Source organism: Talpa occidentalis, unplaced genomic scaffold (assembly GCF_014898055.3).
Source record: "Talpa occidentalis isolate TD23 unplaced genomic scaffold, MPIMG_talOcc4v2.1 talOcc4.8, whole genome shotgun sequence".
Classification (NCBI taxonomy): Eukaryota; Metazoa; Chordata; class Mammalia; order Eulipotyphla; family Talpidae; genus Talpa; species Talpa occidentalis.
This window is the reverse complement of record NW_023605194.1, coordinates 19806531-19829080: the sequence shown is the minus strand read 5'-3', so window position 1 is coordinate 19829080 and position 22550 is coordinate 19806531. Positions and strand designations below refer to the sequence as shown.

The 22550-nt window shown below is 43.0% G+C and overlaps 1 protein-coding gene across 1 annotated transcript in view; it reads right to left on the bottom strand.

Annotated features, from left to right (window-relative positions):
- OGA (O-GlcNAcase) overlaps window positions 1-18707 on the bottom strand; it is a 28332-nt gene extending 9625 nt beyond the window's left edge. The window contains exons 1-9 of the mRNA XM_037495599.2: window positions 18013-18707; window positions 13953-14004; window positions 13392-13489; window positions 10478-10608; window positions 8705-8876; window positions 6816-6914; window positions 4746-5030; window positions 1719-1877; window positions 698-1311 (exon numbers count right to left, since the gene is read on the bottom strand). Coding sequence (XP_037351496.1) covers window positions 698-1311; window positions 1719-1877; window positions 4746-5030; window positions 6816-6914; window positions 8705-8876; window positions 10478-10608; window positions 13392-13489; window positions 13953-14004; window positions 18013-18211 — 1809 coding nt within the window. The 5' untranslated portion in view covers window positions 18212-18707. The remainder of the gene's footprint in view (window positions 1-697; window positions 1312-1718; window positions 1878-4745; window positions 5031-6815; window positions 6915-8704; window positions 8877-10477; window positions 10609-13391; window positions 13490-13952; window positions 14005-18012) is intronic.
- Window positions 18708-22550: the final 3843 nt, after the last annotated feature.

Below are 22550 nucleotides of genomic sequence, written 5' to 3'. Positions count from 1 at the left end.
TCGGTCCTTCTGCCTGCTCTGCTTCCCGCTCTGGCTCTGGTGAATTCTCTCACCCTCCCGCGCTTCTGACTATACCCAGTGCTTGTATAAATAAATAAATAAATCTTTAAAAAATAAAAAAATAAAAAGCGCTATCAAGCTATTGCCAGCCACTGCAGCACGAGTTTAATGCCCAGCTGGCCACAGCAACCTACTTGGCACAGACCTCTCCTGACTTGTCCGCTGCTCCCCTGAGCAGTGTATTTCAGTAGCTCTGCCTGTTCTGCTCCCCACTCTCTCTGGTGAATCCTCTCACCCTCTGCACTTTTGGCTTACACCCCAGTTCTTGTATGCATAAATAAATAAATCTTAGAAAAAATTCTCTGGGGCCTCCCCTGGTGGTGCAGTCGGTTGAGCGCTGCACTGCAAAGCTGTCCGCAGCCTCTGCAGTGCTGGTTTGATCCTGGCCGGCCGGCGAGGGTCCTGCATGGCGCGGCAGACCTCTCCTGTCTCGCCCACTGCTCCCCTCAGCAGTGATTTTGTCAGTCTGTCTGTTCTGTTCCTGCTTTGTCTCTGGTGAATCCTCTCACCCTCCCCTGAATCTGGCCTGTACCCTGGTTCTTGTATAAATAAATCTTTAAAAAAAAAATTCTCTGCCCAAATCACCAGCATGGGAAATCATCCAGTCTAAAGCAGCAGGTAAATTAAATATACTCACTTTTTCAGAGTCTTTTCCTTTGCAATTGACACTGACCACACTGCTATTAGCTCGAAGCCACTGGAACTCCCGTAACATCTGCGCTCCTTTGGGCCCATGCTCATAAGGAAGGTAGAATAAGTCAGCAAGTAACTGCAAATCCTCCAGAGTCACTGGTTCTGCAGTGTACAAAGGCTTTTCATTTGGACCTGGCACAAACTGCTCTTTGTTTGTCTGTTCATCAGTCTGCATAGGGGCAATATCACCAATGCAGTCTTCCTGCATAGACATCTCTGGGGACTTTGATTCAGCTATGCTTTCTTTATCAGTGTCCATCGGTTTCAATTCCTCTGCCATTTTAGCTTCAACAATTTCAGTTAGTATTTGATTGTCATTCTTGTGATCTGTTTCTTCTTGTTTTTCCACTACCATGTCCATAGGTTCCTCATCTGGCTGTTTCTTTTCTTCTTCCTTGGTAAGAGCTGTAGATTCACCACTCAAGGCTGCTCCCTGGCTCATAATGGGCTCCTGGTAAACTGTTGTAACAACAGTTGTGGCATTTAAAGAGGGTGCTGTAACTAGAGGAGTCCCATCAACTACACTTGCTTTAGCTCCACTGTGTGCAACTTGCCTACCTATAAAAACAAATTGCCACAAAGATAATCAAAATTAGAAACAACAAACTAGATCTAGAGAAATGTTTTCCTATGTGTAACTGGAACTTCAATTTGAGATTCCAAATGATTTGCATGCTGAGAAAAGCACTATTTCTCTACTACCCAGAAGGTGAGGAGGGAAAAGAAGAAACAGGTGATAAACATCCCCAAACATACTATAGTCTCTTTTAAAGACATATTAAAATCATTAATTATTTAAAAAACAAAATAGCAATCCATTAAGATCTAAATTAGGATTATATAAATCTTATTATTTACTATATTTCCATTATTTCACTTTCCTTGGAGGACCTATGAAAGGCATGTCACAAGTCCTTTACTTTGTAACACAACCATGTGATCCAAGCCCCTTGAGCCAGACTCACTGCTGTATTGATGAGGTACACCAAACTCCTGCAACCATTCTGTTAAAGCCAGCTTTAGAGCCATCTGTGGACTATAGAGTACATCAGTTTCAATATCTTCATCACTGCCTTCATTTTCTAATTTTATCTGAATTGATACCGTACTGTCCTCACTGTCAGCTGCAAAAAAAAAAAAAAAAAAAAAAAAGTTTTGACTACAAAAGTCTCCTGACAAGATAGAGGGACAAATGCAAAACACTATTTAGTTGTTAGAGTATAATCAAAGAAGCAATGAAATGGAACAAGAACAAACTATAAATATAAAAATGCAAACATGAGCAAGGCTGTTCACTGACCCTTTTTACCTATAATAGTCATCAAGATTTAAAATCTCAAAAGAAATAAAAAGCAGTAACTTAAGAATCACTGGAAAAAATCATTTATAAAAGTCCACTAAATACAAATTTTTAAGAAAGCAAGATTAAAGGCATGTTTTCCAAAAACAAAACAGTCCATACCCTTCAGGAGTTATAATTAGGGAGGCTCCTTAGGGTGCAGGGGTTTAGTCTCAGCGCTATCAAATTATTGCCACTGCGGCATGAGATCCATCCCCGAACAGGTAGCTAACCTACATGGCACAGCAGACCTTTCTTGTCTCAACCGCTGTTCCCCTCAGCAGTGTATTTCAGTAGATCCGCCTGTTCTGTTGCCCACTCTCTCTATGGTGAATCCTCTCAACCCCTCCACTTCTGGTCTTGTATGTATAAAAGAGTTACAATTAGGGGCCTCCCCGGTGGTGCAGCGGGTTGAGCACAGTGCTGCAGAGGCTGGTTCAATTCCCGGCTGGCCAGGAAGATTCCCACATGGTGTGGCAGACCTCTCCAGTACCATCCGCTGTTCCCCTCAGCAGTGTATTTCAGTAGATCTGCCTGTTCTGCTTCCCACTCTGTCTCTGGTGAATCCTCTCACCCTCCTGTGCCACTGGCCTGTACCTGAGTTCTTGTATAAATAAAAATAAATCTTTAAAAAAAGAAGTAAATGGTCAAATAATTATAAAATAATGGGCAAAATAATAAATGCAGAGGGGGAAGAAGATAAAACCAACAGTCTACATATGAGCATAGGTAAGGCAATCTCTGCATCAGGACATAGTCTAGAAAATTAAGTCTGTACTCTGGCTTGGTGTTCAATACTCTATTCTTGGGCATCCCTGGTGGTGCAGCGGGTTGAGCGTCATGCTGTGAAGCTGTCCGCAGCCTCTGCAGCGCTGGTTCCATTCCTGGCCGGTCAGGGGGCAGGTGGGGCAGACCTCTCCTGCCTTGCCCACTGCTCCCCTCAGCAGTGTCTTCAATCCATCTGTCTGTTCTGCTCCCCCCTCTGTCTCTGGTGAATTCTCTCACCCTCCTGTGTCTGACTGTACCCCAGTTCTTGTATAAATAAATTAAAAAAAAAAAAAAAACTCTATTCTTAGCTTTCTTTATTTCTCTGTATTTGGTCCAAATTAGCTTATGTCTACTATTCTTTAACATGCTTCATGTTCTGCCTTAAAAGAAGTAGGATTTAAGTGCTATGTACGCAAAAGGTACTGAGATTTTATGCCTCTTAAAGAGAAGCATTAAGTCAATATACAGAATTAGAAGTAGGAGTAAAGAACTGACAAATAGGGTACATTATACCACTATATACCACCTATCATCACAATGAGACAATTCAATGCCCCCTAAACTGGGCCAAAATTCAACAAAGTTTTTTTCTTAACACCTAGTCTTTTCACCTTCAGTCCACCAACACTTTAATGACCAGCAAACATCACTCATACTCCAGTCAAGCTTAAATATCCTTTCTTCTATGAAACTGTTTAACACCACTCTGATCCCTCCTGTATTCCCACAGCACTTTGTTGATAACTGCCTCAGCACTCTTATGACCATATAGTACAATTGCATATATGATTATCCCATATTAGACTGTCTTCTTCAAAAGTAAGGGATTACTTTATTCTTTATATCTTTAGTGCCTGGGAAGATATACTTGCCAATAGTAAATGTTTAGATATTAGTAGCCAGTATTCGTAGCTAGAAACCAATGAGGAATTTTCATAAATAAAAAATCAGTTGGTCAATGTCTAAAATGAGAGCATGCTCCATAAATGCAGGTTGGATTTAAATGATATATTAATTATCTAGTATGTGGCCTCCCTGGTGGCCTAGAGGTCAGTCTCAGCACTATCACTGCTACAGCCTGAGTTTGATCCCTGGTCAGAAAGCTAATCCACATTTGGCACAGCAGACCTCTCCTATCTCTCCTGCTACTCCCCTTAGCAGGGTATTTCAGTACACTGTTGTGCTCCCCACTCTGTTTCAGGTGAATCCTCTTACACTCCCGTACCTCTAGCCTATACCCAGTTCTTCCGCGCACACACACAAGAATATCTAATACCATACACCATATAATAAAATCACCTGAAAACATATATTGAGTAATTCTAGTGGGCCTCCTTGGTGGCCTAAGGATTAAGTCTCAGCACTATCACCATGCCTGAGTACAATCCCCAGCCAGGGAGCTAACGCACATATGGCGCAGCTGACCTCTCCTGTCTTGCCTACTCCTCCTCTTAGCAGTGTATTTCAGTACTATTCTGCTCCCCACTCTGTCTCTGGTAAATCCTCTCACCCCTGCACTTCTGGCCTACATCCCAGTTTGGGAAATAAATAAATAAAATATAAAAATAAATATAAAATCTTTGGAAAATAAATAAAAAATCTTAAAAAAAAAAGTAAATCTAGGGATAATGGGAACAGTAAAAAGACTACCTTGTGTAGTATTAAAAGCTCAGTCACATATTATGAACAAAGAATTGAGGCCAAGAGGTTGAGTAACATGTCAAAGCCACTTAGCCCTACTTCTAAAATATATATCTCTCCTTCACAGGACTAAACAACCCACCTTAATCAAACCCCTTAAACTGACAAAAGAACACAACTTTGTCAAGTGTTTTAGTTAAGCCCAGCTCTCCTCTCAAGGTCGAGGATTAAGTAGTCTACTTACACATCACTACATCTTTTCTCACTCCATTCATGTTTGATTTGTACCAGGTGGCAAGAGTGTGGATAGCAACATAATTGGCTTCAAATTCACAATTTGGATTAGTGAGAACTCCTTTCAACCGAGGGATGAGTTCCGTAGATCTTCCTTTATATGGGCCCAGAAATAGTCTCTTCTGATCATAATCATTAGCATGAATGTTATCCCAGATTACCGGAGCTCTCTTAATAATCTTAGAAACTTCTTCAATGGACTCTACTGGAATTTCTTTAGAAACAACTTTGGGACCTAGAAATAATGAGCATTTGTTAAAAGACCTTCACACGTGCGTTTCTCAAAAAAATAAAGCATATAATATTTTATTGTATTTTACTTCTTATGTGTATACATTCTAATAATTTTTCATCTTAAACATAAATTTTTTTTTATTCAGTTTTATTTGCCCCCACCCCACACTTCCTCAGATCAGATCTCTAGAAATGGGAATTAGTAGTCAAAAGGTATTTTGAATACTCAAGAATTGGGCAAGTGGGGCTTCCATAGTGGCACAAAGGGTTATGTTGCAACCTATGGAGCCATTCGCAGCCACTGCAGCAAGAGTTTGATCCCCAGCCAGGGAGCTACCCACATGGCACAGCAGACCTCTACTGTCTCACCCACTCCTCCGTTCAGCAGTGTATTTCAGTCAATCCGCCTGTTCTGCTCCTCACTATCTCTGATGAATCCTCTCACACCCCTACACCTCTGGCCTGTACCCCAGTTCTTGTATGCATAAATAATCTTAGACTGGGGCAAGTGGCTTCAAACTGATTATTTTAATAAAACAACTCATGTAAACAATTTATCCATTATAATTCAGTATATCCTCAACTAGACAAACTTCAACTAACCTAAACTAACCTAAACTCTGATGAAGATACTGCCCTTAATTTTTTTTTTTTAAAAGATTTATTTATTTAGTTATACAAGCACTAGATACTGTCAGAAGCGCGGGAGAGTTAGAGAATTCACCAGAGCCAGAGGGGAGAGGACAGGCAGACCGAAGAAATACACTGCTGAGGGGAGCAGCGGGTGGCAGGAGAGGTCTGCACGCCATGTGGGACCCTCACCCGGCGGCCGGGATTGAACCGGCACCGCGGAGGCCGCGGGCAGCTTCGCAACCCAGCGCTCAACCGCTGCGCCACCGGGGAGGCCCCTGCCCTTAATTGTTAGAAAAGCTAATACAGTTCATTAATTGCTAGCTATGGATCTAGCATGTGACAGTTCATTTTATGACACAGAGCCGTCTCCTAGGGCTAGGAGCAAGAACCTTTAGCCCAGGGCCTCCCCGGTGGCGCAGCGGTTGAGCGCTGGGTTGTGAAGCTGCCTGCGGCCTCTGCAGCGCCGGTTCGATCCCCGGCTGCTCCCCGGCCACCGGAGGAGGGTCCCACATGACACGCGGACTGCCCCTGCCGCCCGCTGCTCCCCTCGGCAGTGTACTTCGGTCCTTCTGCCTGCTCTGCTCCCCGCTCTGGCTCTGGTGAATTCTCTCACCCTCCCGCGCTTCTGACTGTACCCAGTGCTTGTATAAATAAATAAATAAAATAAAATAAATCTTAAAAAAAAAAAAAAAAAGAACCTTTAGCCCAGTTTCCTACAGAGCTATGTTATCTATTAGTAACTGATATTCAGATTCACTACAAAATTCTCAGGTATTTCTATACTAAAAGTATGGGTATTTGGGGGCCTCCCCAGTGGCACAGGGGTTAAAGTCTCAGCACTGTCAAGCTGTCACCAGCCACTGTGGCATGAGTTCAAACCCCAGCCAGGGAGCTAACCCACATGGTACAGCAGACCTCTCCTGACTTGCCCACTGCTCTCCTCAGCAGTGTATTTCCATCGATCTGCCCGTTCTGTTCCCTACTCTGTCTCTGATAAATCCTCTCACCCCCCACACCTCTCTGGCCTGCACCCCAGTTCTTGTATGCCTAAATAAATAAATCTTAAATAAAAATAAAAAGGAACCAATTAATCAGAACCACCAATTTCTCTAGATTCAAGTTAGAGTTTACGGTATAAATCTCAAAGACTTACCTGTCCAAAGCACTTCAATTCCAGGTAGAAGCTTTTCACCCACAGTCCTTAAATAAGGAGATTGAGATACGTTTGGATAACAGAAAGTGCCACAATATTCTGAATGGAAAGGGAAAAATTAAGTAAAATAGAGAGGAATGGTGATACCTGTTTGAATGGGAAAAAAGAAGTTTACCAATTCTAAATTCTTTTCATTCAAATAATAAGCCTCCATGGCATGCCCACCAAAAGTAAAACTCAAATGGGTAGAGCTCATTTAAGAAATAATTTTGAAAAATAATGAATTTATGAAATCTGATGTTCTTTCAATCGTAGCAAAGATCGTTTTGATCCCAGTTACTAGAAATATAAGTTCACTAAAGAAATAATTAAAGATTGGGGCCTCCCAGTTGGCACAGTGGGTTGAGCGCAGCTGTGTGAAGCTGTCTGTAGCCTCTGCAGCACAGGTTTGATCCCAGCTGGCCGGTAAGATACCCACATGGCACAGCAGACCTCTCCTGTCTCGCCCACTGCTCCCCTCAGCAGTGTATTTCAGTCAGTCAGCCTGTTCTGTTCTCCACTCTGTCTCTGGTAAATCTTCTCACCCTCCCGCACATCTGGCCTGTACCCCTGTTCTTGTATGCATGAATACATAAATCTTTAAAAAATAATAATTAAAAATTGGGCCTTCCTCGTGGCTCAAGGGGTTAAGTGCAGCACCATGAAGTTATCTGCAGTGTCTGCAGTCAGTCTGCCTGTTCTGTTCCCCACTCTTGTCTCTAGTGAATCCTCTCACCCCCCACACAACTGGTCTGTACCCCAGTTCTTGTATGCATAAATAAACCTTAAAAAAAATAATTAAAAACTTCTGCATTATTTTCACTATTCTGTATTGCCGACATTCACATTGCAATCAGAGGCCACACAGAATGAACTGACAGTAACATAAACAGAAAGAATGCATTACACTGCAATGAATTAATTTTCAGTATAATCTTAATGAACATTATTTGAGTACTCATGCAGTATCAGACTACTGAGTAAGGTTCATGCTCACAATACTCTAAAATAGATATACAGGCAAAATTAAATACAACTCAGTCTAAAATTTCCTAGAACTTACTGATCTTTTCCTGAACAAGAAAAGTCTAAAGAAAATTTCTTGTAAGCATAATTTTAAGAGGCAACTAAGGAAAACAAAAGCATTTTCAATGGAAGGAACCAGGGGGGAAAAGAGGGAAAAAAGGGAAAAAAAACTATTAAGCTCTCTATGATGACTACTGGAAATAAGAGCCCAGACGGGAGTGGGCGGAGTGAAAAGATATGCACAGGCAGGAAAAAGGAACAGTAGGAGGAAATGAAAAGTGACTAAGTTAAAAGTAATGTAAAATTTTAGTTTTCATTTTAATACCATCCCTCCTTTAAATCCTGGAAATGTGATGTTCACATACTTTCCAGTATATCATTTGCCTACTCAGCTGTCACTTAGTGATATAGTTTTTCCAATTTAAGATCTTGAGAAATATCTTCTGGTGAGGGGAGAGGAACAACACAACAGAGTTTATACATGGTCATCTGAAAATTATTTATTTCAAGACGACGACTTAAAAATAAAACTGTGGGGTCTCTCTGGTGGCAAAAGGGGTTAAGACACAGCCTTTGAAGCTATCCGCAGCCACTGCAGCACGAGTTCCATCCTCAGCCAGGGAGGAGACCCACATGGCGCAGACCTCTCCTGACTCGCCCACTGCTCCCCTCAGCAGTGTATTTCAGTAGATCTGCCTGTTCTGTTCCCCACTCTGTCTCTGGTGAATCCTCTCATCCCCCCCCATACTTCTGACCTGTACCCCAATTCATGTATGCATAAATTTTTAATAAAAATAAATAAATAAAACTATGATATACAATACCTGTTGGACAGAAGAGGAAGGTTTCTGGTTCTCCGAGATACTGATAAATTTCATTTGTGATGGAGACCTGAGCATGAGCAAAAGAACTGAATACCTCTTTGTCTGCTGCACACATATTATGGTCAATATCATCAAAAAGTAAGGCAAATGATCTGCACCCAAACTGAGAAACCTAGAAAAACGAAAAGGGAAAGAGAGGTTCTTAGTCAGCTTAACTTAGAATAAGAAAATATAAGATTGCAAATAATATTTAACTGCATATACTTAATAATTATATTTTTTCCCCTCAGCAGACTGTTCAAAGTCAAAGCTGTTTTTATTTTTTTTTTTTTAAAGATTTATTTATTGGGCCTCCCGGTGGCGCAGCGGTTGAGCGCTGGGTTGCGAAGCTGCCCGCAGCCTCTGTGGCGCCGGTTCGATCCCCGGCTGCTCCCCGGCCTCCAGAGGAGGGTCCCACGTGGCGCGCAGACCTCTCCTGCCGCCCACTGCTCCCCTCAGCAGTGTACTTCGGTCCTTCTGCCTGCTCTGCTCCCCGCTCTGGCTCTGGTGAATTCTCTCACCCTCCCGCGCTTCTGACTGTACCCAGTGCATGTATAAACAAAAACAAACAAACAAATAAATGAATAAATAAATAAAAAAAAAATGCCTCTATAAAAAAAAAAAAAAAAAGATTTATTTATTTATTTATATAAGCACTGGGTACAGTCAGAAGCATGGGAGGGTGAGAGAATTCACCAGAGCCAGAGAGGAGAGCAGAACAGGCAGAGTGACAAAGTACACTGCTGAGGGGAGCAGCGGGCGGCAGGAGAGGTCTGCGGCAGGAGAGGTCTGCGCACCATGTGGGACCCTCGCCCAGCAGCCGGGGATCGAACCGGAGCTGCAGAGTTTCGCAGCCCAGTGCTCAACCACCACGCCAGCGGGGAGGCCCTGTTAGGTAAAATTTACACTCCAAAACCTGGTTCACTACTACAGTCTTACTTGTGTTACCTCGTCTATTTTTCTTCTCGTCTCGGGAAACTAGCCAATCGTTTCCAGGCTGAATTAGATCTCTTCTTTATATAACCAAGAGAATGATGTCTATGGGTAAAACCCTATTTCTATAACCTCAGTCATAAATGCAGCCAAGCACCCAATAGTTTTTCAAAACATGATTTCAAATCAAAGAATTTCAGAATCACCTGGATTCTCAGGTCCCTATCCATAATCAGTGTAAGAGTCTCGAGTTTCTGTGAATGAAGCCTATTAACACTCTTTTAAGCATTACTTCGAAGCATTCTTTTAATTAAGAGTTCTATGCAGGGGCCTCCCTGGTGACACAAGGGTTAAAGTCTCAGCACTATCAAGCTATAGCCAGCCATTATAACATGAGTTCCATCCATGGGTAGGGAGCTGAGGCACAGGGCACAGCAGACCTCTCCTGTCTTGCTCACTGCTCCCCTCAGCAGAGTATTTCAGTATGTTCACTTGTTCTGCTCCTCACTGTTCTGGTGAATCCTCTTATCCCACCCTCACTGCACTTCTGGCCTGCACCCCAGTTCTTGTACACATAAATAAAAATAAATCTTAACAAATTTTTATGCATATGAAGTTTCAGAAGTATAATACCTGCAGTAAAGCTTTCAACTTTGCTTCTCATCAAGAGCATTAAAGTAAAATACTCACACAGAAACATGAATTTGGCTTTCTTTTTAGCATCACAGAAGCAACTCAGAAAACTTTTAGCTACAAGAACTAATTCAGAGGAAAACAGTGGGAAAAAAAAAAGTATATTACCTGATCCAATTTGCGTTTCAATGTGGATACTTCCTTGGGATTAGAAAAGGTAATGTCTAATCCAGGTGAAATAGCATAGATGAACTCTATCTCATATTCCCGTGCAGCAGAGATGAGAGTCATAAGTTGCTCTAAAAAAAAAGAACATATTTTTAGAAAGCATTGACAACTAAAAGAACCTTCACCTTTCAACCAGAGACCATTTTTCTCCAATATACAATGAGGAAAGAAAGGAAAAGTTTCTAAAATTTCACAAAATTATCATGTCCAATGTGACAAGAGGCCATTAAAAAATAGCACAAGCCTGATGTGACTTAACATCACACTAAACTCAATATAGCATTCTCTTCATTGTCATTTCTCAAAAATACTGAATTAAACATTAATTCCTATTAAATATAAACCACTTTTATTTCCTATACTGAGAGGTATGTTTTTTGTTTTTGCAACCTCTGAACAGAAATTCCTACATAGTAATTATATGTATGAAACTATTTTATAATTTGGAAGAAAAACACATTAAGAAACACAGATAGGGCCTTCCTGCTGGCGCAAAGGATTAAGCACCTCACTATGAAGCAATCCACAGCCTCTGCTGCACAAGTTCGATCCCCAGCCGGCCAGGAAGCAATCCACATGGCACAGCAGACTCTCCTGACTCGCCCGCTGCTCCCCTCAGCAGTGTACTTCGGTCAATCTGCCTGTTCTATTCCCCACTCTGTTTCTGGTGGAACCTCTCACCCCCACCCCCATCTTTGGCCTGTACCCCAGCTGTGGTATGTATAAATAAATCTTAAAAAAAAAAAAAAAAACACACAGATGAATGATACTTTAATAATCCTGATCCTTCATCTTTATAATTACCAAACAAATATTCATTACAGATATGAATTTTCAAAATGTGGTAAGTAAACTGAAATACAATTCCATACCAAGGACATAATCCTCATATATCATTCGGTAGTATTTCAAGCTAGTTGTTTTACCATATTCTGGTTATTTGATCACATTAAATTTCATTACCATAACCACCAGAAAATATTTAAAGCTAAGGCACATTTAAGTTATATAGTAAACAACACTAGATGAAGATGGGATAAATTTTAATTGTCTTCATAATTCTAGGAAAATTTTCACCTTCAGTGCCTTGGCTGGGCTCTGTCACCATGTCACCAAGTATCTTTTTTTTTTATTTTTTAAAGTGAAACTTTTTTTTTTTTTAAGATTTATTTTATTTTATCTATTTATTTATACAAGCACTGGGTACAGTCAGAAGCGCAGGAGGGTGAGAGAATTCACCAGAGCCAGAGCGGGGAGCAGAGCAGGCAGAAGGACCAAGGTACACTGCCGAGGGGAGCAGCGGGCGGCAGGGGCGGTCCGTGTGCCATGTGGGACCCTCCTCCGGTGGCCGGGGAGCAGCCGGGGATCGAACCGGCGCTGCAGAGGCCGCAGGCAGCTTCGCAACCCAGCGCTCAACCGCTGCGCCACCGGGGAGGCCCTCACACCAAGTATTTTATAAGCCACATACCTATACTACTTAATTCAAACCATAAAAATATTTCCCCATTCACTCAAATACCCAAAAAAAGGTACCTCATCTAATTTACAAAGAAGTTGTGTGATATACTACCTTATTTCTGAATTTAATGTAACTAACTCAAAGTAAGAGCACACAGAGGAATACAGTTGTATGGCTTCTCACCTCAGTATAGGCCTGGACTAGAGTGAGATCTTTATTTTTAAATAACACAGAACCAGTACCAGTAATCAAGTGGTCAAGACCAAGTCATACCTGAATCTGAAGCAAAAAAAATCAGTAATACTGATCCTGCCTTTAAAAAAAAAAATTGTTAATGGGTTTTTTACATTTATTTTGGCTTAAAAGTTTGCATAAGAGGGCCTTCCCCGGTGGTGCAGCGGTTGAGCGCTGGGTTGCGAAGCTGCCCACAGCCTCTGCAGTGCTGGTTCGATTCCCGGCTGCTCCTTGGCCACCAGAGGAAGGTCCCACATGGCGCACAGACCTCTCCTGCTGCCCGCTGCTCCCCTCAGCAGTGTACTTCTGTCCTTCTGACCACTCTGCTCCCCGCTCTGGTGAATTCTCTCACCCTCCCATGCTTCTGACTGTACTCAGTGCTTGTATAAATAAATAAATAAGTAAATCTTTAAAAAAAAGAAAAAGTTTGCGTAAGAGGGCCTCCCTGGTGGCACAAGGGCTTAAGATGCAGCACTATGAAGCACTGCACAGCCACTACCCCATGAGTTCAATCCATGCCAGGAAGGTGACCCACACGGCTCAGCAGACCTCTCGTATCTCACCCGCTGCTCCCCTCAGCAGTGTATTTCAGTAGATCTGCCTGTTCTGCTCCCCACTCTGTCTCAGGTGAATACTTTCACCACCGCCCCCCGCATCTCTGGCCTGCACCCCAGCTCTTGTATGCATAAATACATAAATCTTAAAAAAAAATGCTATGTTCAAAAAAGAGTTTGCATATTTAGCTTAACTAATTTTTTTTGAGTCTCTTAAAATTTGCAACATGGGGGCCTCATTTGTTTTGCCCTAGGACTACTGCCTGCTTTAGCACTGTTTGTGGTCTAGTGTTTGCCAGTAAACTTAAAGTTTTTATGTTTAAACACTTTTTTTTTTTTTATGGTATGACTTTACTGGCAAAGTAAAAAGTACACGCTATGATCAGAGAACAGGTGGAATCAACTGGCATACCCATGAATCACATGCACCCATGGCTGCATTGTTAGAGCTACACCTTAATCTGCACTAAATCACATAGTTACCAGAGAGAAAAAAAGAAAAATACCTACAAAGAAAAAATAAATACTTGAGAAAAATTTTGTGCAGCTTTATCTAAAATATAACTTCACATATTCTGAATTAGTGGATTAAAAATTAAAAAATTACCAGCTTCTTCCACTGAATACATCTCTCGCCAAAACATCCTATGTTTGTAGTCATCTTTGGGAGCATACAAGTATGTATTTAATTCCCATTTCTGGAGCCTTAAGAGAAAAAAAATTACATATGCATAAATAAACCATGTATGAGGTTTTAAATCTCATATCTTTCCTTTCCTTGGATCATCTCCAACTTTCATAAAGAGATCTCTAACATCTCTAATAATATTCTAGAACAGTATCTTTTAATCTTTTTGTGAACAGTGGAATTATTGAAAAAATTACATTATCCAAGGAATTTCAACATATTAAACAATTTTCAATAGAAACAAAACAGCCCCGGGTGAGGCAAGCAAAGTCCCAAAACTATTTGGGATTTCAACAGAAAAGTTTGAAAATCAATGGCTATGGGGAAGAGATGTAAATGACCAAGAGAAAATAACTTCCACAAATGAGAAATCATCAAACAGAAAATTTATCAAACCTGGCCTGCTCAGTATTAGAATTTCTACAAACAAAAAGGAAATGTTAAGATTTTAGGACTATGCTTCATATAATAAAAATTTACCTTCTAAAGAGTTCTTTTCTCTGTTCCATAACCCAAGGTCTTCCATAAAACCCTAGATTCAAAGAAAGAATGAAATTATTTTCAAGTTTCAAAATGCGGTAACTGTTTACTGAGAAAAGTGGGTTATAAAACACACAGCACAATCCCATCTTACAAAAAAATGTATACAATACCCCAAAATCTGAAGAATAGTAAAACATTAAGGTATCTTTGGTGATGATATTATAAGGTGATTTTTTATTCCTTTTGCTTAAGTAAATTTCTACTATGAACATTTATTAGTTATGCAACAGTTACTTAAAAACAGATAAACCAGGTCTCCCTGGTGGCACAAGGGGTTAAGTCTCAGCATTATGAAGCTATCAGCAACCACTGCAGCAAGAGTTGGATCCCCCACCAGGGAGTTAACCCATGTGCACCAGCAGACCTCCCCTGTCTAGCATGCTGCTCCCCTCAGCAGGGTATTTCAGTCAGTCTGCCTGTTCTGTTCCCCACTCTGTCTCTGGTGAGTCCTCTCACCCCAAGCCCCTACCTCTGGCCTACCCCCCAGTTCTTGTATGCATAAATAAATCTTAAAAAAAAAAAAAACAACAAAAAACAGCTAAACCACATCATTTACCCCCCCAAAAAAGCCAGATATATTTAAATCTATTTATAAGCGTATCTAAACCTTAAAATGAACAAAGGGGAAGCAAATTAATCCAAAAACTGCTAATAATTACTGCCTAGGAGGGGAGCTGGATTGCCTTGGGGGCAGGGGGAGGATGAAAAACAAGTAAGCCAAGGGGAAAAAAATCAGGAAGTGACTTTAAAAAGAAAAAGAAGAAAAACTAAAAGGAACTCCTAAAATGCCTTAAACTATATTCATAGTAAAGCCCAACAGTGGAATTGACCCAAACTGGAAATCTCTGAAGCAACCAATTCCAGAACAAAGGTTTGAACAACCAAAAATTCAAGAATCTGACTTGCTTCAGAATGTTCCACAAGGGAGCAAAGCACTAGTAACATACACTGTAGGAAAACAAAGCTGCAGATTTGATGACTTAAGTAGTGGCATAAGCACCAAACTGCTATTTGGAGCTCCCAATGTGCTAATCACAGCTCCAACCACAAACACCTGACAGTTTGCCTAACCTTTATTTTCCACTTGTCTCAGGCTAATCTTCTCTAAGAAATAAGAACCACCTCCAGGAACTGCATGAAAATAGTTAAATTGCCACTGAGTACAAAATGCCCATCATACACTTGCACACATTCAAACACAGTCTACACAACAGACTGATATAGAACAGAAATTTTTGAAATGTATTAAGCTCAAATCTCTGACAGGATGGTTACTCTGCACCACACCAATAAAGATATGAAGGTGTGAAACAGTAGTACTTTAGATCTTGACAATTCAATGTACCCTTTATCAGGTGATTTTAATTAGGTTAATTTACTACAACTCTTGATAGTTTGTAAGTCCTCCAACATTTAGCATTATCATTTTTCTCTTATTAAAGGAGTAGGCATTAAACATCCCTTTAGAGTTGCTTCAATATAAAAAACTTTTTTTTCCAAGTGTCTAACACTTTAATCTTCAGAAACTTCTTTGAGACTCTGAGGCTCAGCTCATGATTTTCGTTAACAGGCACCACAAAAGGAAGGAGTGCTATTAGGAGTCAAAACCAACTAAGTTCTGAGAGAAAAAAGGAATATTGGCAACGCCTTCAGTATTTCCTATCCTTGCTCATTTTAGGAATGGTGCCAAATTAGAAGTACAAGGAAAAACAAAATCAGATGCTCAGTCACCAAAAAAAATATACAAGTGAATGGGAAGGAGGAAGGAACACAAGGCAACTCTATTCTCTAAGGGAAGAGCAGTTCTCTTTTAAAACCGTACAAAAACACAAACCAATTTAAATCACAATGATCTTTTCTCCATAGTTACTGAGGACTTAAGTGGCAAGTTTTCTTACTCACTGGAGTCTAGCTCTAATACTTCTATATTGCCCTGCACTCCTTAGCCACCCACCACCCAAAAATTTCTGGTAACAAAATAGTTTTTTCTAGACTCTACCTGCATTGAAAGAATCCCAAATACATATACCAAGAGAAAATATACACAAAGCAATCATGCTTCCATGCATCAAATCCAGTCAAATAAAATACTTTTCCAGTCTTTTCCTCCAAATTCGGCAAGACGATTTACTCTGCCAAACCTGGACACCTCATTACCTTACTTTAGTTGAAATTAAGTCTGTTCTCCCTTAGAATTGAACTTTAGGGCCTCCCTGATGGCACAAGGGGTTAAGACAGCACTATGAAGCTGTCCGCAGATACTGCAGCACGAGTTGATCCCCAGCCAGCCAGCCAGGGAGCAACTCACATGGCGCAGCAGACCTCTCCTGACTAGTGCTGCTCCCCTCAGCAGTGTATTTCAGTCGATCCACCTGTTTTGTTCCCCACTCTGTGTCTGGTGAATCCTCTCACTCCCCCACATCTCTGGCTTGTACCCCAGCTCTAGTATGCATAAATAAATAAATCTTAAAAAAAAAAAAAGAATTAAACTATCTGAAAGTGAAAGACCATATTCACTTATCTCTCAAATGAATATATAAGCTGACGACACTGGATAAGCTCTCAATCCTTCTTTCCGCTCTCAACCCTTCTTTCCTTTTCCAAACCTTTTTGATTTTTTACAAAAACTAATTTTCCAGGGTTACTCCTGTGCACACCACTACATAAAGAATGAGGACAATGTCAGGCAAAACACTCCAGAAAATTCAAATATACGCTATAGTTGAAAAAGAGCAATAATGTAACCGATTCAAGCTTCCACAGAATACAGTTTGACACTTGTTCATTGTATTTAAAAACTGATACAATCCTCTGGTGATTTCCCCCAACTACAGAAATTGTCCATCATCCCTTTTAAATGGAAATAGGAAGGTGGAAAATTAAAAGAGAATTTTAGACCTCTTTTGCAGTCACTAAATTCAAACTGCATTATCTCAAATATTTTCAGAATTTGTTATTCAAGTCAAAGCTTCACTCTCCATTTCTCCTCCAGTGTGGAAAGAGTCCCTGTTGAGGGAAATAACTACCATGACTTCCAGCGCTTTGTCGAAAGCTCAGATGCAAGGCCCTCTGGCCAAGTGTCTGCGATTTCATATTGTTGAAGCTTTCACTACACGCCCGAGGGCTGCAGTTTTCCTAAGTTTGCAGCAGCTGAACCAATTAAGAAGGCAAACGCAGACTACCACAGAAATGACGATTCCAGGAGAGATGAGTTAGGCTGGCGTCTTTCACAATGCAAAATAATCTTGAAACATAAAGGATTTGTTTGGGTTGACTTCTAATTCAAGTTTGTCGCTGACCTGCGTTCCTGAACTATGAAACATGAATATTTGAACATTGGGACTAAAGAATAATCTTTCATGCTAAATACGGTGGGAAAGAAAAAAATAAAGCCAAAGCTTCACGGGGGGGTGGGGGTGAGGGGTGGGAGGGAGACGTAAAGTGCCGGAGTTAGCAAATCACAATTTTCAAGGATGCAAATAAATCTCCAAAGGGCGAGGCTTGGGGACTTTTGGTTAGCAAAAAAAATCTAAGCAAAAGAGTAATGTGTGAAACTATGGGCCGCCTGGCCTTCTCTTCACTCCGGAAGAATTAGCACATCTATGTGGACATTTTTCCATTTGAACACAGAACACCCTAGGAAATTCGATCCCAAAGTACAAAGAAGTAGAATTCAGAGCCAAACACAGGGCTCTTCACAGGCGCCTCCGCAGGAGCCTGCCTGGCTCCCAGCCTAAGGCGGGTGCGGTCAGGCCTGTTAGTCGCCAAAGGGAAACTGGACGCCGTTTACGGACACGAGGGGAGATCTGCCCACCCTCTCGTCTCCCACCACCCCCCTTTTTTAAAGCAGGGTCACACTGCAGACCCACGGGCGTGAAAACCTTTCAAAGCGCCCCGAAGCGCGGCCGCCACCCCCTCTTAGGAGGAGAGGATGTGTGAGCGCCCGAGCGGGACCCGCGGCGCCCCCGCCCCGCCCCGCCCGCGCCGGGGCGCTCACCTTCCACCACGCCGCACAGGAACCTCCGCGCCCCTCCAGCCGCCCGCGCCACGGCCGCGCCGCCCGCCCCGGCCGGGTTGTCTTCTCCGGGGGCCGGAACCGCCGGCGGCTCCAACGAAGCCCCCGCGGAGGCGGCCGGGTTGGCGCTGAGCTCGCTCTCCCGCTCCTCCAGCGCCGCCTGGCTCTCCTTCTGCACCATCCTCCTGCCCACGGCAGTCGCCACCTCTGCGGGTCCTCCTCGGCCTCCGTCCGTCGGGCCGCCGGCCCGGAGCCCGGGAGAGGGCCTCGGCTCCAAGCGCGCGCCCCTCCCGCTCCTGCCCCTCCTCCTCCCCCTCTGCCCTTCCCCCTCCCGCGCCGCAGGGACCCGGATGCCCGGATGAGAAGGGCGGCGGCACCGGCGCGAGCCCTTTGTCAGCCGCTGCCACAGCCTAAGCTGGGGAGCTGGAAGCCGACGTGGAGAGCGCGGCCACGACCTCTCTTTTCCTTGAGGCAGATGGCCAAGGGCCTTTTCTCAGTCTCAGCCGCGGCCGCCCTCCCAGTAATCCTAGTCCTTCCGCTATTTCCCCCCGGTAGCCCCTGGGTCTCCTCTGCCACTGCCTCTACCGCCCGCTTCCTGTTTATCCGCACTGCGCCTGCGCCGGAGACCGGCTCAGACCGGTCCCCTCAGCCCGGCTCCCCTGCCTTCTTCTGGGCTAGCCTATTGAGCTGCTTTCGGGAGGGGAAAGCAGAACTGGGCGGAGCCGAAGAGCGGAAGGTAGTGAAGGCGGTGGAATGTACCATGTGCGCGCTTCACCCTCGAGAACGAGTCTGTCGCCCCGGAACGAACCATTACTCCACCTCAAGGAGGGGATTATGGGAGGAGGCTACAGCCGGTAGGGGCAACTGGGAGCAAGGGGGGTAGAGGGTGAAAAGGAGCGGTGTTTACTCTCTCAGTGCGCAGGCGCGGAAACGAACCCTCTAGTTCTTAAAGAAACAGCGGGGCCTGACCTACTTTCTATTGAGAGTCTTCTAATAGGTTGCCTCGTTGCACCATCACGATCCAGGGTCGGTTCTTTTTTTTTTTTTTTTTTTTTTTTTTACGGATTTGTTTATTTATGCATACAAGAGCTGGGGTACAGGCCAGAGGTGGGGTGGTGAGAGGATTCACCAGAGACAGAGTGGGGAATAGAACAGGCAGACGGACCGAAGTGCACTGCTGAGGGGAGCAGCGGTCGAGACAGGAGAGATCTGCTGCGCCATGTGGGTTGCTCCCTGGCCGGCCAGGGATCGAGCTCGTGCTGCAGAGGCTACGGATTGCTTCATATTGCCGTGCTTAACCCCCTGCACCACCAGGGAGGCCCCAGGCTCGGTTCTATGAAGACAACACTCCAACGAGCTCAGCTTACCCCTCTGCCTTGAATCATTTCCCCCTACTTCCAGCTTAGCTAACCCTTTTAAATTAAATTTCAGTCATTCGTTCGTTCCTTCATTCTGCAGACACCTATTGAGCTTGCCTCGCGCTGGACTCTTGGGCCACTGTGAGCTCACAGTAATTGCCGTGAAGGTACACACACAATCCCCATGCTGTGTACCCAAGTGTGGCGGAAGCTCAGAGGAGGAACTAACAATTCTTCTTTGGGGACCGACTATGGCCATAGCTTCACTTTTGAAATGAATCTTAAAGGATGAATAGGGGTTAGTCTGAGTAGTGGAAAGAGGAGAGCACTCCCGGCAAATGGGAGCTAGAGAGGGATGAAAAGGCCTGCTTATTTGGAAATGGGGAACACAAGGGAGCAGTGAGATCCCCTGGCCTCAGCATAAACATAATTTTCTTGGGGGAATCTTCCCTAAGAGTTGGATGGGCTTGGCTCCTCTTGGTATGTTTTCAGAACTCCCTTTAGTTCTATCATAATGAATTTTAGTTATGTTTATTGCAAGATCTATCTCAACTCCTCAGGTATAAATGTGAAGTGAAAATCTGTCTCATTCTAATTAAGACAGAATTATATTTGACTCCTCCAGCAGTAGCCCAACCTTAACTCCCAGGACTCATAAGTTCCTCTTCTTTTTAGTCGTGGAGTGTCGAGATCGGGATTTGGGGCAAGCTTTTCTGAGGGGACCTTCTTTGATAACACATGGGAGCCATAGCAGCTTTACTAGATATTGTGATCCCTTTGGGAAATTGGGGGACTGGCATTCCAGCTGACTGGAATGCCAGTCTTAATCTCATGATACTTTACTCTTTGCCTCACACCTCATCTGCTAGGGAGTCAGAAGTCACAGTTTCATCTGCTCTCCACAGTCCAGACTCTGGGGTCTGTGGCCCAGTCAAAATCCACCTTCCACATTGTACCTTACAAACTTGAAAGGCAGTTCTTGACACACAATTGCCTTACCCTCTCTCTCCATACCAGACCTCCAAACCTCAGCATCTACAAAACAGGAACCAGAGCTTAGTAAGAGTATGATTAATATTTGCAAAATGAATGAAATAGGGCCTTGCCTACACAGGGCAAGGAATATTCTAGTTGCAGAATCATAACAAATTCAATATATGAAAAGAAACTGAAAGGAGGAAATAGAGGGATGTGGTAAACAATAACCACAGCAAGGAAGAGCTACTTTACAGATGGAGAATAAGTAGTAATCCAGGTGCGCGACATAGTAGATAGTGTCTTAGGCTAGGTAATGATGGAGAGAGATGGATGGTGTGCCTTTGGTGGTAGAACTGGTGACTGACTTAAGGAGGATTGAGGAAGATTAAGGAAAAAGAAAAAATGAAGTCTCCTAAGTTTTGTCTGAGTAGGTAGATGGTGTCACTTCCTGAGATGAAGCACATTGGGAGTGTGTGACTTGAAGCTCCATTTGAACATGTGAAGTTTGACCATACAGGTCCACGTGAATATGTTAAACAGGCAATTGGATATATGGATTTTGAAGCTCAGAGAAGAATTCCCGCCATACAAACCTAGGAGTCCTTTGCATGTAAATGGTACTTAAGACCATGGAACTGAACATTATCTGAGCTGTAGTGCTCCTTTAGAATTCCAGGTGAGGGCCTCCCCTGGTGGCGCAGCGGTTGAGTGCTGAGTTGCAAAGCTGCCCACAGCCTCTGCGGCACAGGTTCGATCCCCGGCCGCAGGCGAGGGTCCCACATGACGCACAGACCTCTCCTGCTGCCTGCTGATCCCCTCAGCAGTGTATATCGTCAGTCTGCCTGTTCTGTTCCCTGCTCTGTCTCTGGTGAATCCTCTCACCCTCCTGCACTTCTGACTGTACCCAGTGCTTATATAAATAAATAAATAAATAAATAAATAAATAAATAAATAAATCTTAAAAAAAAAATAGAATTCCAGGTGAGAAGGATGCAAGGAAGAGCTGAGGAGGGGTAGCCAGAAAGGCAGAAAAAAAAAAAAAATCATGAAATTTTGAAAGGTAAGAAAGGTGTGTTTAATACAACTAGTGGCCAAAAAATGCACAGAATGCCAGTTTGTTGTTTTTTATGGAGTATGTCATCTCACTAGCAATTCTCAGTTCCAGATTTCAACTCCCCTCAAACTTGAATTTACCCTAACAAAAAAGACTGGATCCATACCTAACCCAATTTTATACATACATTCACTATGCTCATTCATGTAATCAATCTACAATGACTGTGTGCCAGTTTCAAGGATAGGATAGTGATGGGGAAAAAACCTAGCCCTGGCACTCCAGTGCTTAGCTCACAGTGTATTAAAGTGGTTTGACAATCACGCAAATAAATACAGGCTTAAAAACTAAGAAGTGTTATAAAGAAAAAGTATCGAGTACCATGAGAGCTGTCACAGTGTAACCTTGTTTAGATTCTGCAGACAGGGCCTCCCTGGTGGTGCAAGGGGTTAATATGCAACCTATAAAGCTATTCACAACCACTGCAGCACCAGTTCCATCCCTCCAGGGAGCTACCCACATGGCGCAACTACAGACCTCTCTGTCAAGAGAGTACACTCAGCAGTGTACTTCAGTAGATCTGCCTGTTCTGGTCCCTACTGTCTCTGGTAAATCCTCTCACCACCCACACCTCTAGCCTATACCCCATTTCTTGCATGCATAAATAAATCTTTAAAAAAATAGATTATGCACAATATACACAGCATTTACCCTTCATGTAAAACTCTTTACTGTGCCCCAAGATCACATTAGACATCCTATAAACTCACTGCTGACACTGAACAAGTCCTTGCCCCTCTTTGGACTTTTTTCCTTTTCTGTACAATAGAAGGCTGATAGACTAGATCACAGGTTCTTAACTTAGGACCTATGCATGCACTTCAGGAACAAAAAAATATATGGAAAAGTGTGCATTCTTTTCTTTCTGGATAGTAGACCCACAACAACTTTTTTTTTTTTTTTTTTTTTTTGCATAGAAGATCTGTAGGTCAGAGGTGAGACAGGAGAGGTCTGCTGCACCATATGTGGGTTAGCTCCCTGGCTGGGGATCGAACTCAGGCCACAGTGGTGACACCATGATAGCACTTGAGACAATCCCTATGCTACCAGAGATACGCTACACTGCTTTT